This window comes from Mastacembelus armatus, chromosome 1 (assembly GCF_900324485.2).
Source record: "Mastacembelus armatus chromosome 1, fMasArm1.2, whole genome shotgun sequence".
In the NCBI taxonomy this organism is placed as follows: domain Eukaryota; kingdom Metazoa; phylum Chordata; class Actinopteri; order Synbranchiformes; family Mastacembelidae; genus Mastacembelus; species Mastacembelus armatus.
This window is the reverse complement of record NC_046633.1, coordinates 13693291-13713866: the sequence shown is the minus strand read 5'-3', so window position 1 is coordinate 13713866 and position 20576 is coordinate 13693291. Positions and strand designations below refer to the sequence as shown.

Here is a 20576-nt window from a genome sequence, read left to right as displayed (position 1 = left end):
AACAACTATTAGGTGCACTGCTTTTCATTTTGTCATTATACCCATGATACCCAGTCCCGAATGGACACGATTAGCTTTTGTGGCTAATGGATAAGAGCCCGCTCATTGCAGACCAAACTATCTGTTCTGGATTTTTGAATGCGGGAGGAGTACAGCACTTCCTGTTGGACCTATCCGGATGTGTGTGAGTGACCTAGATACACAGTGGCTACACATGCAACCTCTCCTCTCTTTGCCATGAGGTTCAACACACATGACGAGTGGGTAAAAAATGGGCCAGTTGGTTGGATAAAAAAAAAAAAAGCTGAAAAAAATAGTCACAGAAAACCCATGCTGCCACCCCCAGGGATTCCCTGCTAAATATTAAAATGTGCCGCATATGTGTTAAATTTGTTGTGATTGAAGCTACAAGTCTTGTGGTGACTAGTGCATCACTGTTCTCACTAGACAATGACATTGCAGTATTATTTCAGGAATCTGGATTCAACATTCCACTACTGTGAAATGAACAGGAACCATCTGAGAAACTATATGGAGGTTAAAGGATGCCACCTTGAAGAGTTTTTGGTTCATTCAACAACACAACTGGAGCTTTTCATGTTAATTATCATCACTATAAATGCCATACTAGTTGCTGACCAGATCCAAGCAGCAGCAGCCATAACAGCCAAGGTGAAGGGATAGACTGACAGTCTCACTGTACAAGTATATCTGCCAGTTTTCTCCTGCACTACAGCCCTGTCCAAATATCTACAAACTGTGCAGCTGGATCTACTGACTGTGCACCTGATTGTCGATGACTTGCTAGAGAAGATGCAGGTGCTATGGGATGACTTCTAAGCTTATCATGATTCAGTTGCAAAGTTTGTTCAGGATGAAACTGATGCAGATCTTGCTATGGAAGAGTCCATTCCTATAAAATGGCATAGATGTCCCACTGATGACAAACTGTCTACAAATAAGGCTACATCAGCTTCTTAGTGGACACTATTATGAGTAGCACTGAACAACAGTTTGATCGATCAGCAACGTCAACATTGTATACTGATCTCTGATTTCTTCATCCAAGGGGCTTTGATCAAGTTCCATCGGAAGCTATGGAAGAGCTGCATAAACACATTTGCTGACATTTGATTATGATGTCACTGCGGAACAACTACGACCAGAACTTTGAAGCCTCGGAAAACAGTGGACAACACTGAAACAATTAGTAGCAGATGCTAATACAGTGCAGAAGGGCAGTGACAGTGGGTCTGAATGGGATAGGAAGACTGTCAAGTAAAGCCTGCCTTCTCTACTGCTACAAGGTGCTTCTCAAGTTGAACCTCTTCACTGATGCCTACAAGAGAACTGGGCTTGCCTACAAGCTGCTGTTAACACTGCCTGCATCACAAGTGGCATGTGAACCGTCTTTCCCTGCTTTGAAGTGAATCAGAATCAGTCTACGAAGTACAATGATGCAAGAACATCTTGAGGCATTCATGTTGATGTCTGTGGAAAACTGATTCTGGCCAAACCTGACAATAAGGATATCACTGCTGGTGTTGCTGCCAGAAGCAGCAAACTGCGTAAGCACCTACTTTCTTAGACATCACATGCTTCTGTTAATGAAAATAAATTTAATCCTCAACCTCAGTGGATATTATTACATTACATTTTTTTCAAGCATTTTGCCTATTTTCTCAGATAATCACCATATTAGTGATTAATGGGCCGACCTAGTAGGTGAAGGATGAAGGCTAGAGATAATACATAATCAGGTGATCTGGAGGTAAATTGATAAAAAGTAGCTTTTCTTTGAGCACTAACATGCGTCAAAACGTCAGCACTTTGAAATGGCATCTAATCTAAATGGCATCTAAATCTAATCTAATCTAAAATACATGGGATGTTTTGATCATGTGCTGCCAGAAGATCATACAATTAAAGATATCTTGAGACCTAAAATTTTGCTTAATTTCTTTCCTTCTACTTAGGGTATTTTCTCTTTAATTAAAAAAATGCATATTTGTATGTATAAAATCTTTCATACTGACAGAAAATGCAATGTAATTTTCTTCTAGGGCAGCATGGTGGATGAGTGGTTAGCACTGTTGCCTCACAACAAGAAGGTCGTGGGTTTGCAACCTGGCCTTTCTGTGTGGAGTTTGCATGCATTCATGTTCTCCCTGTGTTCATGTTCTCCCTGTGTGCATGTTCTCCCCGTGCTTATGTGGTACTCCGGTTTCCTCCCACAGTCCAAAAACAGGCATGTTAGGTTGATTGGTGACTCTAAATTGCCCATAGGAGTGAGGTTGTGTGTCTCTATGTGGCCCTGTGATGGACTGGTGACCTGTCCAGGGTGTACCCCTGCCTTCCACCCGAAAGAGAGCTGGGATAGGCTCTGGCAGATCCCCATGACCCTGATTAAGGAATAAGCAGGTATAGATAATGGATGGATGGATTTTCTTCTAATAATACCCACACAAACTACCACCACGACCACACTCATGGACACACATGCACACCCACATACACCTCTGACTCTGCGACTGGCCATAACAAACTTTTTCTTTACAGATCATAATAATAAAGTATGTCCAAATAATTTTATTAGATCCACTGTCCTTGTAGCAAATAATCTGCAGACTCAGTTGTTTCTGTCAGAGATAATAACAGCAACCATGTTAGCCAGATGTTTAAGCTGATGTTATCTAAATAGATACTCATCTTGCTCCTGATTAATAATAATGGGGTTGAACTGGTACTGAGGCAGCAAATTGTATGGTACCACAGTATATAATGTTTTCTTTGTTGACAAATTATTCCATTATTTATGTAACCAAAGTGGCTTTTTATATGTTCAGTTCCACTCATTATCTCTGTTTGATTGGCTGGGCTTGACATATATTACTGAATTCAGGGATGTCACAGAAACTGGCAGACCCCCTAACTGGACCAGGGGCAGCTGGGATTCTGAGCTGAGGGAGGACTGCTTGTCATCTTCATTACCAGACAATAATTAACTCGAAGAAAATGACCCTTCCCGATTAAAGTTGTGCTAAGTGAGAGAGGTGAAATTGCCACATGAACATAGACAGATGGTTGTAATCATCAATTGATACAAACTCAGGAAAATACAAGGGCAGAACCTGAAGGAATGGCACAAATATGATAATATCCTTGCCTTTTACCCCTTTTCAGCAGGCTTATAATTGATTCAGTTCTGGAAAGATAGAATGGAAAAAAAAAAAAGAAAATCTAGCCAAGCCATTCATTTTAGAAATTGGAGAATATTTTCTTTGCTGTCAGCTAACTGTCTAGGTGGATTCCACATGATAATAAATGAACTGCTGTTCAATGCATCTTACTGACAGTGTAGAAAGCAACAAAACAAGAGATATACATCAAGCAGAGAACAAAGCATTTCAGAGATTTCAATGGCACCATCAAAATGTCTACCTGTATTTGACTTTGCACATTGTATCAGAACAATGGTAAAGAGGATTTTTTTTAAATGTTAAAAATATTATTTTTATATTATTTTTAGATGACAGTTATCAAATTCAAAGGATATAAGATTATAAAAGAAGAACATTACCTTCCTCTTGTTGTTTGGGCTCACATACAAATAACTGAGTATTGTCTTCGCTCCAACTTTTTCATTCAGCTTCTGGTACGTTGCTCCATAGTCGGTTGACCTGAAATTTAATCAAAAAGGTCTGATGAACACTTGATGAATTACTTGTTGCAATTAAAAGCCCCCCTTGAGAATTTAGTGTGAGAGGGGGTAAGAGCACTGACGTAATTAAGTCCCTTTTGTGCTAAATGCAGCAACATGAACCCCAGCAGGAGTACAGAGGCTATATCATTATGGTCACTGTGTGGCAGCTTTAGCTGCTGTATTTATGATGCACCCAAACAGAAATCCTGAAACCTGAGATATAGCTGAATATTAAATAGTTACCTACATTAGAAAAGTGAATTTTTAGCTTACCATACACATCAACAGCTGTGCTCATATACATGGTGTCCACATTCACACACATTTAGTCTTTCTGAATATGCTTTAAATATTTATCCCTTATACAACAATACACAACATCATATAGCATACCTGACAGATACAATAACCACACACCAAACAAGGTTTTGGTTGCATTTGTGTAGAAATATAAACAACTATAATATAACACAGGAAACTACAGTTTAAAAGTTTAACTCATTGGAGGAATATTACAGAAAATAGTTTGACAAGAAGACTACAAGGGAGAGATGAACATGTGGAGAAAATACAGATGCATAGAGAAGTTATAAAAAATTAGCTAAATTAGTTATTTTGTGCCACAGAAATGGAAAATGTAAGCACACATTTTTTCTAAACTCTATATTAAACATCAGACATTTTTAGAGTGAATTTTAGCACATTTTATTATATTTATCGCAGTTACTTTCTTTCAAATTTGTTCAGAAGAAAAATGAGGGTAGTGTAGTGAATACTAGTGTATTCTTGTATTTCATTTGTTCTACCCAATATGGTTTCTCATATGTATGAGTTACATAAACCTGCAACGTACAATGTTTGGGCCAGTTTGGGGCAGGAAGATTTGAACTAAAAACTGACATATCATTACTTGTTAAGGTGATATGGACACCTATTTACAGTCACTTACTTGCTTACATCAAGCTGTTGTGGAGCAGCATGTTTCTGGCCTGCAAGCTAATGCCAGTCAAATGTTCACTCTTATGCAGAGTCCTTTCTGATCCACACTATGTACCAACTACCACGATCCAACTCAGAGGAAATATCTGACCCTTTAGCTGATGTTCATCAGCTGGTCTCTTACTGTTTGTATCTGCTGTAGTTTTTTAAATCTGAAAAGGTCACTATGGGAGCAGTGAAAGTGAATCAAAACACTACATTTACAGACTCAATAATGAGCTGAAACTCACTATAAAATTGTAAAGATGAGTGTCACTGCAGATTCAGGTGATAATTCTCTGTGACTTCATCCCTTTCAACAAACCAATAATATTTTAGATATTCACGTTCTTCCAACAATATGCTTTTTTTGTTACATCATGACAATACCCCCATGAAGAGATTAGGCACATACAGAAATGTTTGTGAAACAGAAATGTTTTTTTTTCCAGTTTGGCATGGAGGAACCTAACTAGTCTGAATTGAACCCCATCTGACACAGACCTCACTAATGCTCTTGTGGCTACGTTAATTGATGCAAATCCCCGCAGCCAGGTTCCAAACTTTTGTGGAAACCCTTCCATAAAAGACATTTGCCAACTGTTTTTTAATGTATCTAACATCCTACAAATACTTTGCAAACAAAAGCTAAAAAAACATTTCTCTAGTGGACAGACAGGAGCTGCTGGAACCTACAATCTTGTCTGTATTGTACGGCTGTATATTAATTCCATACTAGCCTCACCAAGATGTGTTGTATTATAATTGTGTTTCCAAAATTGTTGGGATACATGGAAATCAAAAAAAAAAAAAAACAATTTTGAAAGCTTCTTTCTTTCTATTTTCGTTTATTAGCAGTAACAGTGTTCACATTAATAAAGTTTCTGTATATATTTTTGTTTATATAAACCTACTCTGAAAAACATGTTTTTAAAAGTTAGTACGGTGTCAACAAAAGATTGGAAATGTTGTGTACACCTGGTGGAACATCTCACAGCTTGAGTCAGGGTAATTGGCAACAGGTCACTATCATGACTGGGTTTAAAAAGAGCATCCTAAAGAGGTCAAATCTTTCAGGAGTTAGGATTGGGCAGGATTTACCACTCCATTAATGACAATTTAAGAATAATATACTGTTAACTACAGTTTATAATTGTCTGATGATGTTGATGATGATGATAAGATTACTAATCCCCATAGGGAAATTCAGTCATATTTAAAGATTCAAGGAATCCAGAGAAATCTCTGGGACAAAACCAGTGCTGAATGGCTGTGGTCTTCAGGCCCTCAGGCAATACTGCATCAAAACAGACAGACGTCTGTAGTGGAAATGACTGTCAACTCAGGAACTCCTTCTCACTGAAGATGGACGGAGGCAAAGTGGAGAACTGTCCTGTAGATGGACAGGTAGAAATATGAAATTCTTTATGAAAAACATGGACGCCACAGCCTCCAGGTTAAAGGGGAGAAGGACCACTCAGCTCATTATAAGAGCACAGTTCAAAAGCCAGTGTATGTGATGGTGTGCGGGTGCATTAGTGCACATGGCATAGGTAACCTGAACATCACTGAAGGCACCATTAATGCTGAATGATAAGTACAGAACTAAAGCAACTGGTTCCATAGACATTTAGTGTTGTAAAAAAAAAGTGTTGATGCAAGACACTGGTAAACATGCTCTTGTCCCAACATATTTTAAACACGGTGTTGACATCAAATTCAACATGATTATCATAATTTGATATTAATATTGATTTGATTTAATATTTAAAACCTGTGTACAAGAGAGTGAGCTGGCCATCTCTGCAGTTAGTGGAGAACTGTACATCTTAATATGTATTTATAAGGCATTTGTGGGAAAATTTATTTTAGCGGTGAAGCGTGAACCTTGTCCTGTATCCCATACTGTTATGTTCAGTTTTTATTTTATTGCTGGTTTTGTAACTTACAGTGTTTCTCTACATGTACAATTTTGCCTTGTATTGGAACTATAAATATGAATATGAATATGGCTGAATTATGACGACATTGACAGTTTTGGCTATGTAATTAATGTCAGACTTACATTATATTATATAAATTGATGTAGCAACCCATCAAAAAATGTAATCTATTGACATACTTCTAATTGATGTGCTTTGCTTATAATTATTTAGGACTGTGAAAATGCAGTTGGAAACAGGGCAATGATGCATTTACCTGCTGAGCGGTCCAAAATGTACAGTGAACTGTTATTTTACATCTTTCACTGTGAACTGTGTCTAGTGTAATACTCCTATCTGTTTATGACACCCGACAGATTGTAATCATGTAGCCTGACAGTTAAGATTACAGTTGAGTTGAATTTGAGTTTGATGCACACAAAGAGGTTTGTGGTTAGTTTGCAGCAGCATGGTCCTGAACAATGACTGCATGAAAATACAAGCTTTCAAAGTCAAGGATTCAGATACAACCTGTTCATGCGATTTCAATGAGCTGAAGAGGGTGTCCAATGTTAAGATTAAAAGCTGTTGTGGATGACTGAAGCTAATAACAATCACTCATCTGCACACACTTACTAGCTAAAAACAAGCTTCTTATGTGGATATAGTTTCATACAGTCTCAAATGTTTTTGTGGTTAATCTCACAGAGAAAATGTGTTCCAAATGTAGCTTTCAGGAGACTGTGCAACTTTGTTCCAAAGCACTATAAAATTATTACTTGACAAAAATCTGCTCAGGCATCTAATAAATAAAACAATAAATAAATGCATTCATTGATTCATTCATTCATTTAAAGTTTGCCTGGAGATCCAAAAAATTATCTTTATCTTAACCAGACATAATACTAAATTTTGAGTGGGTTTGATAAATTTATTAAAGGGATACTGTGTCACATTTGACCTTATTTGACCTTATTCTCTTCTTTTCCCTTATTAGAATTCTATATGCAGGTTCACTTCATCTCAACACATTCAGACTTGGATCAGGTTTTGTCTAACATGACAGCTGGGCAGTCAGTTCATAAGAGTAAACCTCATTTACATAGAAAAGCGTGATAGATCAGCTACGTAAATCAAGACCATCTTTGAGTGAGTGCTGTAATATTCAAATGTTAGTTTAAGTGCAAATGCAAAATTTGTGTTCTGTTGAAATTTAGCATTTCAGACTATCTACAAAAGTTAGAAACTTATCTGAGCTGTCAGGTCTAATTTATTTTGAGCAGCCTGAGGCTCAATCAAGGAGCTATTCTAATTTCACATGGAGATTGAGAAAAAGCCCAAAGCATGCAAATTTTAAAAATGCTGCAGAATGCCTTGTGCAACTTCAAATGAAGCAATCACTCAACATCGACTGATGGTTTTTTTTTTTTCTCCACCATTTTTCCATGTAGCTGTTAAATCCAGACTAATGCCCTTGTTTGAAGGGTTGAGAGTTTCTTGAGCACAAGTTTACAAAAAGCCATGAAAATAAAGAACACAATTTTGCCTCATTTACAAGCCCTTTGAGATTTTTCACAGGCTGGTGTCTATGGTTAAGCCAACAATGGCACATGACAAATCTTTCCTGACTGATTCCAGTATCATCAGTACTGAGGACCATTGGACAATGACATCATGAAAGTATTGATCAGCTCCTCCAAGTGCAGTATGTGATGTAATCATTTGCCAGTGATTTATTTTTGTTATAACTTTCAACATTAACCATTAAAATAGCTCAAATTGAGATCTTTTGAAGATAAAAGTTACATTAATTGGAAAATTATAATTTCTCAATGATGTTGACTAAGTGAAACGTGTTCTCCATGCTAACAGCTACTATAAGGCTATTTAGTGTAGGTGTAAAATGCAGCATTGACTATAGTGCTGTGATTTCTTCCTTTTTGAGGCTTTTAGGTCTACAGAGCTGAGAGGGCTATGGGCAAACCAATACTTCACACTGTCGACAGACAGTTGATGAAAAATTTTACAAACACTGAACAATTTCAGTTCTATCACAGTGATATGGCTCAGTAAGAAAAATGTATTCTGCATATGCTCGAAGAACAATTGAGCTATTGCCTATTAAATCTTCCGATTCACATAGATACACAAATTAACTTAGAGCATAAAACCTCTTGCATTCAGCCCTCCATTTCATTTTATTTGAAAAAAGGTTAAAATTATATCTATGGTCACGTATTAGATAGAGTTTCAATTAAAACTCCCACAGTCCACTATGCATTGATAGACAGCTACAATATATCCTTTACCCTCCGTGGGGAATTTGATTAATTACAGTTTTAAGGATGAGAGCTGCATGCATCTCGGATAGTTAACATGACGTGACTTACTGCATTAGTGTGACGAAAACACCAGCACTGCTTGAAACACTGGACAAATGGCAGCTGTGCTGAGTGTTCCAGGATGAATTTATGAAACACTCAGCATGCTACAGTATATCTTCGGAGTACCATGCTAAATCATACCCTTCCCTCCCTCTCTCCCAGTCCACAATCCTTTTTGATCATATATATTCCTGTCCCTCTGCTTTAGTGGCACACTTCCATTTTTAAAGCTGCATTAGGCCAGAGTGTGTTCTAAGATGTAAGGTTGAAAACTGTATAAGAACATCCCTAACAGACAAGATACTCACTGGGAAAATCTGTTGTCATATATGCAGAAATATGACTGAGTTGTGATTGTGTATACCATACTTCCTTCCAGGGTCTGCATCTTCTAGCATTGCCAGTCTATAATACGACCTTCATCTTTCAAATTTGTGAAATTAAAGAAGGCATTCATAATGAAAATATAACAGCTTAAAATATATTAAATGATAAAACTAGTCATGATCAGTTTGACATGTATTATTTATTTTTACTTTTTAATGTATTGTATGTATTGACAGTTGCATAATTACATCTAATACATCTGCCATCATTTAGTAATTGTCTAATCAAACTCCAGGTTATTCCCTGGACAGAAAACCACTCTATCACAGGGCTCCCATGCAAATGAATCCAACATTTAAAAAGGTCACAATGACAAAAAATTATCAGATATAAAGATTACAAAAAGAAACACAATATTTGTTTGACCTTAAAAAAGATAGATCACAGGCAATGTATTTAGAGTCACCAGTCAACTTAAATCTGTATGTGTTGGAAGAAACTAAAACAAATAAATCAATAACAGAGGTTGACAATGCATGCTCGCATTAAATCACATTATTTTGAGAAACAAAAGTTTCAAGATGTTACCTCATGCTACTGTTTGTGGCCACAACAAGCAGCAATGCCTAGTTTAGCTTCAGGCGCTCTCTAAAGAGTGCTGGATTTCTGGCAGACCAATAATTGGCTATCTTGGCTATGCCTTTCTCCTGTCTGTAAATTGCCCACTAATGTTCACCACTTTCATTATCCTCTTCTCTCTCTCAAAATGTATGTAATCTGTTCACTCATCTGTATTTCTGTCAATCTGTCAGCTTATCCACATGCACCTTTAATCATCCATCCATTACTAGAAACTCTGTTTTTCCAAGACATCAGATTTATAGCACAATGTGTGAAACATCAGCAGTAGATGCACCATTACGAGGGTAATGTGGTATCATCAGGGACATCAAGCAATAGCCCCACTTGGGTCTCTATGAGGTATCATATAATGGTACATTTGCTACCACTGTGGGTGCGGGCTTAAGCCTTGGGGCAGGTTGTGTGGGAAACTACACATTGTTTGCTCTGTGAACCTGCTTTCATTTTCCTTCATGGTGGAGGAGAGCAACTGGAAATATTTCCTCAAGCAAAGGAACCTCTACATCAGCCAATAGTCAAATTAACCTGTCGAGATTACTATATAAAAAATCTACCAGAGCGGTTCAGAGATAGTATTGTTAGTTTGGTTTGGTTTGAGACAAATTAGCAACAACTATATGAAAATTTTCTAAAATCCTCCAGAAGTGTAAGTATTGTCATGGTGTTTTAGTGGTGCATGCAAACAAGTGTTAAAATTTGTTGTATTATAATGGTAATGCATTTAAATAATCTGCATGGATTATGCCAGAAAAGTCAGCAAGTAACAATAAGTATTCATGCAGTTTTACTACTCTTCCCTTGATGCTGTCCCAGTAGCACAGGATAAAAATCATATCAAATCAAATCAAAGTAAGATTTATTTATATTGTGCTACAAGATACAACAACAAGATGATCAATGTGCTTTACATATCATAACAATATAAACACCAAAAGTTCAAGACAATAAAAACAGTTAATAAGAAACACATAACACATGCACTATGCAAATTTTAAAACGGTATTGGTGACAGACATCTACTGGAGCTGAAGCCCAAGCTAAAAAGATATGTTTTTAATTTATGCTTATAGGTCGTTATTACAATAATAACATGAATCTGAAGAGAAAAGGTGTTCCATAACCTGGGAGTATTGACAGCACGTGCACATTCACCCCAGCATGTGTGTGTCCTTGGTAGGTGCTAGCTGGTAACACAAAGAAGCCTGATAGTCCATTAGATATGAAAGGGTAAGACTATTTAAGGCTTTAAAGTTTTTATTTTTTTTTAAATCAATCCTAAATAAAAAAGGAAGCCAATGACCAAAACCAACAACAGGACATTGTCATGTTTTGCTGAATTAGTTAAAAAATAGGCAGCAGCATTTTGCACAAGCTGAAGACAAAAAAGAAATAGCTGTGAGCTGATCAAAGCATTGATAACCTTCTCAAGATCCAATTAAGAAATAAAAGTCTAATTAATATGTAGTTTCAGGTTTGACAGTGATAATGACAGTGAATGATGCGTTTACCTTATGTTTTAAGATTAAGGTCATAGTCTGTGGAACCATCTAATTGACACGGTTCGGCCAGGCTCCCTCCTCAGACAATCAACACAATCCGCTTCACCTGAGTCCTTACCACGATCACCAGCACCTCATTACCACAGCCACGCATAAAAGCACTCCCCACACTCCTCTCCTTGTCCGATCTCGTAAACACGACATGGACCTTACGCCCACACGCATAGCAACGACTATGACTCTCCTCTTTCCAGTTCCCTATATTTTCCTTTCCTGCCAGTTAAGTATCAGTGTTTATTAAGAGACTTGGTTGACATCACTTACCTCTGTGTCCGACAGCATATGTTACACTAATTTGCTAAGCAAAATGCATTTAGTTTTGCTTTCATTGAATACCAGGAAATATTGAAACAACCATGCTTTGACATCCCAAATTAGTCAGCAAAGGGTGGAATGAAACATCATTCAGGTAAATTTGGAGATTGTCTGCGTAACAATGCAAAGACAGAAAAAGGGAGCAAATAAAGCATAAAGCAGTACTCCGCAGAGCACGAGCACTAATCCCCAGTCAAGCAGAAAAACTCCTTATCAATTAAGTAGTACTCCAAGGGCCACAAAACCTGCAAATTGAGTATGGCAATGGATGAGGATTCTATGATCCACAGCTGTAAGGTCCAGAAGAAACGGCATGACAGAAAAGGAAAATTAGGAAAACACGTAACTACATCTGCCCATCGTTCAGAAAAACACCTTCTAACCTTAATAACTAACTCTGATAATTTTACTAATCATGTAATAGTGAGATATGTAAAGATATGGAGCAATCTGTATGATAAAGCCGTGGACATGATATAATGAAAAGCAGGTTTTGAGCAAAACTATTACTTTTTACACTACATTAGAATTTGCATTAACTATTGCATTATCAGTTCTCTTTAGGCGGAAACATCACCCACAGCCCTGACACACCCATTTTTACTATGTTTATGTTCATCATATGGCAGGAACAGATATTGCTTCACTTTCAGTCGCAGATTTATTCAAACTAACAGTGCTGTTTACTTTCCTGGACACTCTACATATGCATTGTGAGTAAATTTTGACTGGCATATTATGATCATACTGTAGCCTCAGGACTGCTGATTTTATTAAGCTGTTATCATCACAGGTACCCTGTGTAGAGTTTTATGTGATCTTCTATTTCACCGCAATCAATCTGACTTAAGACTTAATGAGACACACAGACACATGATTTTTTCTCATTACAGCTTGAAAAATAAAGCTTCCAAAAAGTAGTGAAAGCTTTAAAAATAGTCTACAGTAGTCATAATTCCTATTGTCACTAGAGGTCATAATAACTTGCTGATACAAGCAACATATAGACTAGTTCGTTTATAGGAAGGCAGTCTTGAATGTCGAAGTATGCTTAACCTACTGGTCCGCACACAGAACTTATTAGTTACTATATACAGGTCCTAAAGTAGGTTTTTTTGCCATTTTTGATTGTTAACAAATACAGCACTGCAGTCTCCCCATGAATTCACAAAATGTTACATATTTTTCAATCAAGTAATCAAACATAAATGGTAATGGTAAACAAGTTTTTCCCAGAAGCTTTTATTTTTTCATCAAATAAAACTATTCATCCACTACCTGTTTTCAGTTCAGCTCAAATAAATTGTATCGCACCAAATCACAATACAGTCCTCTCAAGGCACTTTACAAAAACCCAACAAGTGCCCTATGAGCAAGCAGTTAGAGATGGTAGAGAGGAAACACTCTCTTTCAATTCAATTCAGTTCAATTCCGTTTTGTCTGTATGTTACCAAATCACAATACAATCATCTCAAGGCACTTTACAAAAACAAAATTTAAAGGAAGAAACAGGCTCAGTTTTGGGGGCCATCTGCCTCGACCAGTTAGGGTGAGTGGATAGAGCAGAGAGAAAAGAGCAACCATAAACAACAAATAAAACACTGTGCAGGTTGATGGGGCAAGTAACTGCACATCAGAAAACATAACTCAGTATAAACTCAGTATAAAACATCGTGGAAGGACATACTGGGAAGAACACAACGCAACTCAATAAACATTTGAATGCCAGCCACTCAAAAATTTACAACATAATGTTAGTTTAAAGTTAAGATTCATTTTGGAAGAAGGTGAAGACAGTGTTGCCTTAATACTGTTTACGTTCAGTTTATTTTCATTTTTAGCGTATAGCATTAATGTTTTTAAATTTGCTCTTTTAAAATACCATTATTATATTATACTGAAGATATCTAATGTTAGCATTAGCTTATTAGCTTCTTGTCAACATAGTTTAATGATATTCTATGATCTCATTTGCCTTTTTTTTTGTTTGGAGTATTGGGGTTGACCCCTGTGACGCTGTTTCTTGGTAAGAGAATTCACTTCCTGTCGCAAGCGTGATGTGCTGTGTAGCTCGTGTACGGATTAGCAACAGAGTAGCATGGCTTCTCCCCCTCCCTCTCTCTCTCCTGCTCGGTGTACCACATCTTTACTTATTCCTCTGCCTCCTTTAGTGATAATGATACTTGTAATAAGTGCAAGGTTCTGGTAGCTTTGGAGGATCACTGATTTGGAGGCGCGGCTCCGCACCATTGAACCAAAGCCAGCTAGCCTTGTCCCGTTAGCAGGCGTGGATCCAAGCGGTACAAGGGCAACCCGAGCACCTGGGTGATGGAAACATACTCCTAAGCAGAAGCCCATGGCTCATCACATGCCTGTTCACGTTTCTAACTTATTTTCCCCACTCAGCGACACACCTGCTGAGAAACCGACTCTGATAACTGGCAATTCCATGATCAGAAACATGAAGCTAGAGACTCCAGCAACTATAGTCAAATGCATTCCTGGGGCCAGAGCGGGCAACATTGAGTCAAATTTGAAGCTGGCTGAGGCTAATCATAAATATGGTAAAATTGTTATTCATGTTGGCAGCAATGACACCTGATTACGCCAATTGGAGGTCACTAAAATTAATGTTGAGTCAGTGTGTAACTTTGCCAAAACAAAGTCGGACTCCATAATTTTCTCTGGACCCCTGCCCAATCTGACCAGTGATGGAACGATGACATGCGGCTACATGTCATCGTTCCGTCGCTGGCTATCTAGGTGGTGTCCAGCAAATGATGTGGGCTTCATAGACAATTGGGCCACTTTCTGGGTAAAACCTGGTCGGTTAGCAAGGGACAGTCCATCCCACTTTGCATGGTGCAGCTCTCATCTCTAGAAATCTGGCCAAGTTTATTAGCCAACCTAGAGTTTGCTAAGGATTAGTTCCTGTCAGGAACTAGCAAGAGAGATCATATTTCTCCTATGTAGTGAATTTTTCATGCACAGCTATAACATGCACTATGGTAGCTTTCCTTTTAAAAATCTCTCCCTCTCTCTCTGCTCTCTCTCTCTCCCTGTACCTTCTGCAGGTGTCCCTGGTCCTGGAGCTGTATATTGCTGCAGTTACTGGCCCCACCAACCAGCAGTGTCTGTTTGTTGTTCATTATTGCTATTCTTTACTCTCTCCTCCAACCACTCACCCCAACCGGTCAAAGCAGTGGCCCCCCAAACTGAGCCTGGTTCTGCTGGAGGTTTCTTCCATTAAGGGGAGTTTTTCCTCTCCACTGTTGCCAAGTGCTTCCTCATAAGGGATTTGTTGGGTTTATCTTTTTTGTAAAGTGCCTTGAGATGATTGAATTGTGATTTGGCACTATACAAATAAACTGAATTGATTTGAATTGAATTAAAACAAACATTAAGCCTTTCATGATTTGAATTAACTAACGTAATATTGCACTATTCCCACTGACCTTTGTAGCATCAAGAATATCTGGGCTGATGTGGGCTTTATGGCTAGTCTCTCCTCAATGCAAAACACATGAAAACCTGCTTGGAGTTTGCAAAAAAGCTACTGGGAATTAGATTTGCTCTAGATTTTGCTCTAACTGTAACTATTTCTAAATCTTTTTTCTGCTGTTTTTAATTAAGATACTTATTTTGTAATCCATGATGCCTTTATTGAAGCTATATATAAAAACTGGCCATTTTGAAACTTCATCTTCATCTATAAATTAGTAACTGGCATGTGTGTCTTGTAACTTATACTGTACATTGTTTAACAAATTACCATGACAAGGCGTGACTAGATACCTCATTAGAATCTTCATCTACTGGTACTCACCTCAGACCATGAGGGTAAAATGGGGCAACTCTTGTCTTCTTTCAGGGTTAGTAACAGGGTTCGTCAGGGGGGTATATTGTCTCCTCTGCTGTTCAACATTTAAATGGTTGATTTATCTATGCAGCTTAATGATTCATTGGAGATTGTAGAATCAACCGTCTCATGTATGCAGATGACCTGGTCATTTTCTGTCCCTATAGTGCAGGCCCGCAGCAGCTATTAAAAATCTGTTTACATTATGGTTAGGAATATATGAAATGTAATGCAACAAAGAGTTACATCATGATTGTAAGAACTAAGCAGGATCAGAGGCTGACATTTCCTGATTTCTATCCATCTTGCAGTGTTCTTATTGTCACACATGAGATTAAATACCTTGGTTATTATGTCACCAGTGACCTCTCAGATGACAGGGACATGTACAGGCAGCAGTGCAAATTATATGGACAAGCTCGAAAGTTTAGCCTGTGCTCAGCTTAAGTCAAAGCTACACTCTTTAAAGCACCTATGGTGCAGTTACAAAATGAACAGCCTGCGGAGACTTACAGTTGCATATAATGACTCTGTGGCTGCTACTGAAAATCCCAAAACACTGTAGCACCAGCCACATGTTTGCTGACTATGATGTGTGATCCAGTGAGGCTGTAGTATGTAATTTAATTGATAGATTGATGTGCAGAAGTGTGAATACACTCAATGCCATTGTAAAAGCTCTGGTTTGTCCTCACATTAGCTCTGTGAGTTTTACATTGCTGTATGTTCCTTTATACGTATTAATATTTATAAATATATATGTGTGTGTGTCTTCCTCAATCTTGGGTCCACTGCCAGACGTCTGGGAGTTTTAGGGGTTTGTCACAGTAAAAGGGGATCTGTTGGAGCCATTTCAGTTTGGGGAGCCCAGAGGTTGCCAATTACCACAGGAACCACTGTTGCCTTCACCTTCAACATCTTTTCTAGTTCTTCTTTCAGCACTTTCTATTTCTCAAGCTTCTCATGTTCCTTATTTCTGATGTTGCTACATCTACCGCTACGGCTTTCTTCTGCTGTTCGTCCACCACTACTATGTCCGGTTGGTTAGCCATCACCAGTTTGTCAGTCTGTATCTAGAAGTCCCACAGGATCTTAGCTCGGTCATTCTCCACCACTTTTGGAGGTGTATCCCATTTTGACCTAGGGACCTCCAGTCCATACTCGGCACAGATGTTCCTGTACGATATGCCAGCCACAGCTTTTTCTAGCCACTGGTAGGACTTTTCGATATCAGCCACTTCTTCTATGTGTCAGTGGTACATACCATGCAGGGGTTTGTCCTGCCATGATGGTTCTTGCTCCTCTTCCTCTGCATCGGGCTTCTGTTCCCGGAGATATTCAAGTATTCCATCACCTGGGGTCATCTTCCTGATGTACTCATGGATCTTTGCTGTTTCATCTTGGATCGTGGCTGTGACGCTCACCAGTCATCGGCCACCTTCCTTTCTCTTAGTGTACAGTCTCAGGGTGATGGATTTGGGGTGAAACCCTACATGCATTGTGAGGAGCTTCCTTGTCTTGACATCAGTGGCTTCTATGTCCTCTTTTGTCCCGCTTATTATGCCAGCGGGGTATCTGATGACCAGCAGGGTGTACGTGTGGATGGCTTGGACCTTGTTCTTCCCATAGCTGACTTCTTAGGACTTGTCTTTCTTCTGTTTCTTCTTGACTTTCCTTGCGGCTTCCTCTTGGTTCCCATTTGCCTGTGGGATTCCAAGGTACTTGCAGCTTCCCTCAATATCTGCTATGCTGCCTTCTGAAAGTTCAACTCCTTCAGTCCTGACAACCTTCCCTCTCTTTGTTATCATTTGACCACACTTGTCTAGTCCGAATGACATTCCAATGTCGTTGCTGTATATCCTGGTGGTGTGGATCAGTGAGTCGATGTCTCGCACACTCCTAGCATAGAGCTTGGTATCATTCATGTATAGGAGGTGGTTGATGTTTGCCCCATGTTGTAGTCGGTACCAAAAGCCAGTCTTAGTGATGATCTGGCTGAGGGGGTTCAGGCCTATGTAGAACAGCAACATGGACAGATCATCTCCTTGGTTGATGTCACACTTGATGGAGACATGCAATCGGCTTGAGATTGGCCACTGGGGTCGTTTTCCACAGATCCATTGAGTTCCTTATGAAGGTTCTTAGAGTCCTATTGATGTTGTATAGCTCCAAGATTTCCAGGATCCATGTGTGAGGCAGTGAGTCGTAGGCTTTCTTGTAGTCAATCCAGGTGGTGCACAGGTTGGTCTATCTGGTCTTACATTTTAGAGTAACTATTTTATCTACCAGTACTTGAAGTTTTGCTCCACTGGTGTTCTTACGCATTCCTTTCTGGGACCCAGAATACCTCATGTATTGAGCCATGTGTTTTTACATGGCTCAATACATGAGGTATTGTGCTTATTCATCTTAGTCACTGTGATGCCTGACACGAGCTTCCATGTTGTAAAGAGGCAGGTTATCGGGCGGTAGTTGGATGGGACTGCTCCCTTTTGGGGGTCTTTCAGGATCAGGACTGTCAGTGTCCCCTCGAACCTGCTGCGGAGTTTCCAGGTGTCCAGCTTATTCATGATCTTCAATCTCAGGTCAGCTGCTCTTGTGTTCAGCGTGTGGCTGCTTGGTACCCAATCTCGGGTGGGGATGGTGTTGTTTCCCCCCAACCTCTCATCCTGGCTCCCTCTTGCCATGGCATTTTTGTTGTTTCTCTTCAATCTCTAGTTGTGATAGCAGTTGCCGTTTTTGGACGTTGGAACACTGAGCTACTAGTCGTTTCAGCGCTAGTCAAGATGGTGGGTTTCAAAGTTTCCATAGGTCTCACATGCTCTTTATGTAACCCCTCCCCCTGGGGTTACTCAGGTAGTAGCATTCCAACAGTTCTCTATTCTTAGCCCTCATCTATGAGTGTTGTGTTCCAGTAGCCCTCTATCACTCATTTGTAATAAGCAGTATGGCCAATAGCATTAAGGATCTTGCCTGAGGGCCCACACTGGTGATGCCCTGGTCGGGACTCGAACCCCCGACCCTTTGATGACCCGATATATATATATATTGTAGCATCCGGTCGAAGAAGAAAGCCTAAAACTGCTGGTTTTGTAACTTTACTTTATTTTCCTCTGCAGTCTTAAACCAACGTAAAAGCTGAACAAAGTAAAAATAGCAAAAAGAAAAAAGGACGTTATGCTAATAAGTTATGGTGGTTCGATAACTTGTCCATTTCACAACATAAAATACATTTTAGAAACAAATATTCTTCACAAACCTTGCTCCCCAATCTGACCGAAGCTAAACCCTTTCCTTTTTGTTTATTTTTTAGCTCATTCATACGTCTGTCCTCCGTTCAAGCACCATTTGCTTTTTCTCCATTTTTGCTTCTCCACTGTCAACCTTCCTTTCAAAATAAAACTTCCACCCAAAGAGGAAATTACCAAACTAAAGGCACATAACTCTTTCACATGAATTAACTACCGTCTCTTACATATATATAGATATACTTTCTGAGCTATGGACCATTTGTACTTTGTGTCTTTAATAAAGACTGAATGAATGAATATATACATAAGAATATAAATTGTTTTCTCCTTATCAAATGTCACCCCTAAATGTTTAACACTCAGCCCTGAAAAGAGGTTCTGAATTACCATAAAATGAAGAACCAAAGAGTATGTATTCACTTTTGGAGTCATTCAAAGATATAAAAACTCTGCGCAAGCCAAGATCTAACGTCATTCAAGCAGTCTAGCAAAATAGAGGTCAGGTGGAAATAAGGACTCCGTGGTGTCAAAGGCAGTTGTAAGATCTAACATTGCAAGTAATGCTGGTTTCCTGTTATCCAGTGACAGCAGAATATCATTATAAACCTTCAGCAAAGCAGACCCTGTGCTGTGACCTTTTCTAAAAGCCAATTAGAATTTCTCTAAAATCAAATGTGTGTCAGAAAAAGACTGTAATTGATTATAAACAGTTTTTTCTTTCAGCCACACATAATGAATGACCTCAATTTATGCAACAAAAAAAATAAGTTAAAATTGCTTGAAGAATGCTGAACATGCCTAAAAAAGAACTGGCTCAACAACAGGTAGCCTTTGTCTAACAATTACTTTCCTCAAGGAAAATTTTCAATAATTGTTCAGACGTTAACGAGGAAGGGCTACTACCGCCAGTAATGCGAACTGTTCGCAATAATACCAGATAAAAACTTAGCCCTTTTCACCTTTTTCTTGATAAGCTGCTAAATATTTCCTTAGATTGACCAAGAAAATCCACTAGAGTTTAAAACCAATTCTGGTCAGTTTGAATAGAAAACATGGCAAACACAGACTTTTGGATCTTGAAAGGTTTAACACGTTAGAAGATCAAAAGGAAGATGAAACTTAAACTCAAAACCACTTAAAAAACCCTTAAATGTTTTTTCAACTTGACATTTTATGGCTTTTCCTTAAGTGTCCCCAACATTAGGGAAAAGAAACAAAAGGGAAATGCCTTTATTCATATTTCCATGGAAGCTGTACACCACTTGGGTACAAAGATTGTCTTTTGGTCATTTTTGACCCAGCAGTTGAAATCACAGTCACGATAGCAAGAGATAACATTGTCCTTATTACAATATGACAGCCAGGGCAGGTTGTCAGCGCAAAATGTCGTAAAGATGACTCCAGGTGTGGTGTTCTCCCTGTGCTTGTGTGGGTTTACTCCAGGTACTCCGGTTTCCTCCCACAGTCCAAAAACATGTATGTGAGGTTGATTGGTGATTCTAAATTGCCCATAGGAGTGAGTGTGAGTGTGTGAGGTTGTTTGTCTCTATGTGGCCCTGTGATGGACTGGTGACCTGTCCAGGGTGAACCCTTGCCTTTGACCCAAAGAGAGCTGGCATAGGCTCCAGCAGCCTCT

At 38.8% G+C, this 20576-nt stretch overlaps 1 protein-coding gene across 6 annotated transcripts in view; it reads right to left on the bottom strand.

Annotated features, from left to right (window-relative positions):
- sorcs1 (sortilin-related VPS10 domain containing receptor 1) overlaps window positions 1-20576 on the bottom strand; it is a 144961-nt gene that overhangs the window by 64326 nt on the left and 60059 nt on the right. For all 6 annotated transcript variants that reach the window (XR_003295535.1, XM_026304253.1, XM_026304251.1 and 3 more), the window contains one exon: window positions 3581-3680. Coding sequence is in view for 5 of the 6 variants with exons in the window: in XM_026304253.1 (XP_026160038.1) it covers window positions 3581-3680 (100 nt within the window). In the remaining variant the exon portion in view is untranslated. The remainder of the gene's footprint in view (window positions 1-3580; window positions 3681-20576) is intronic.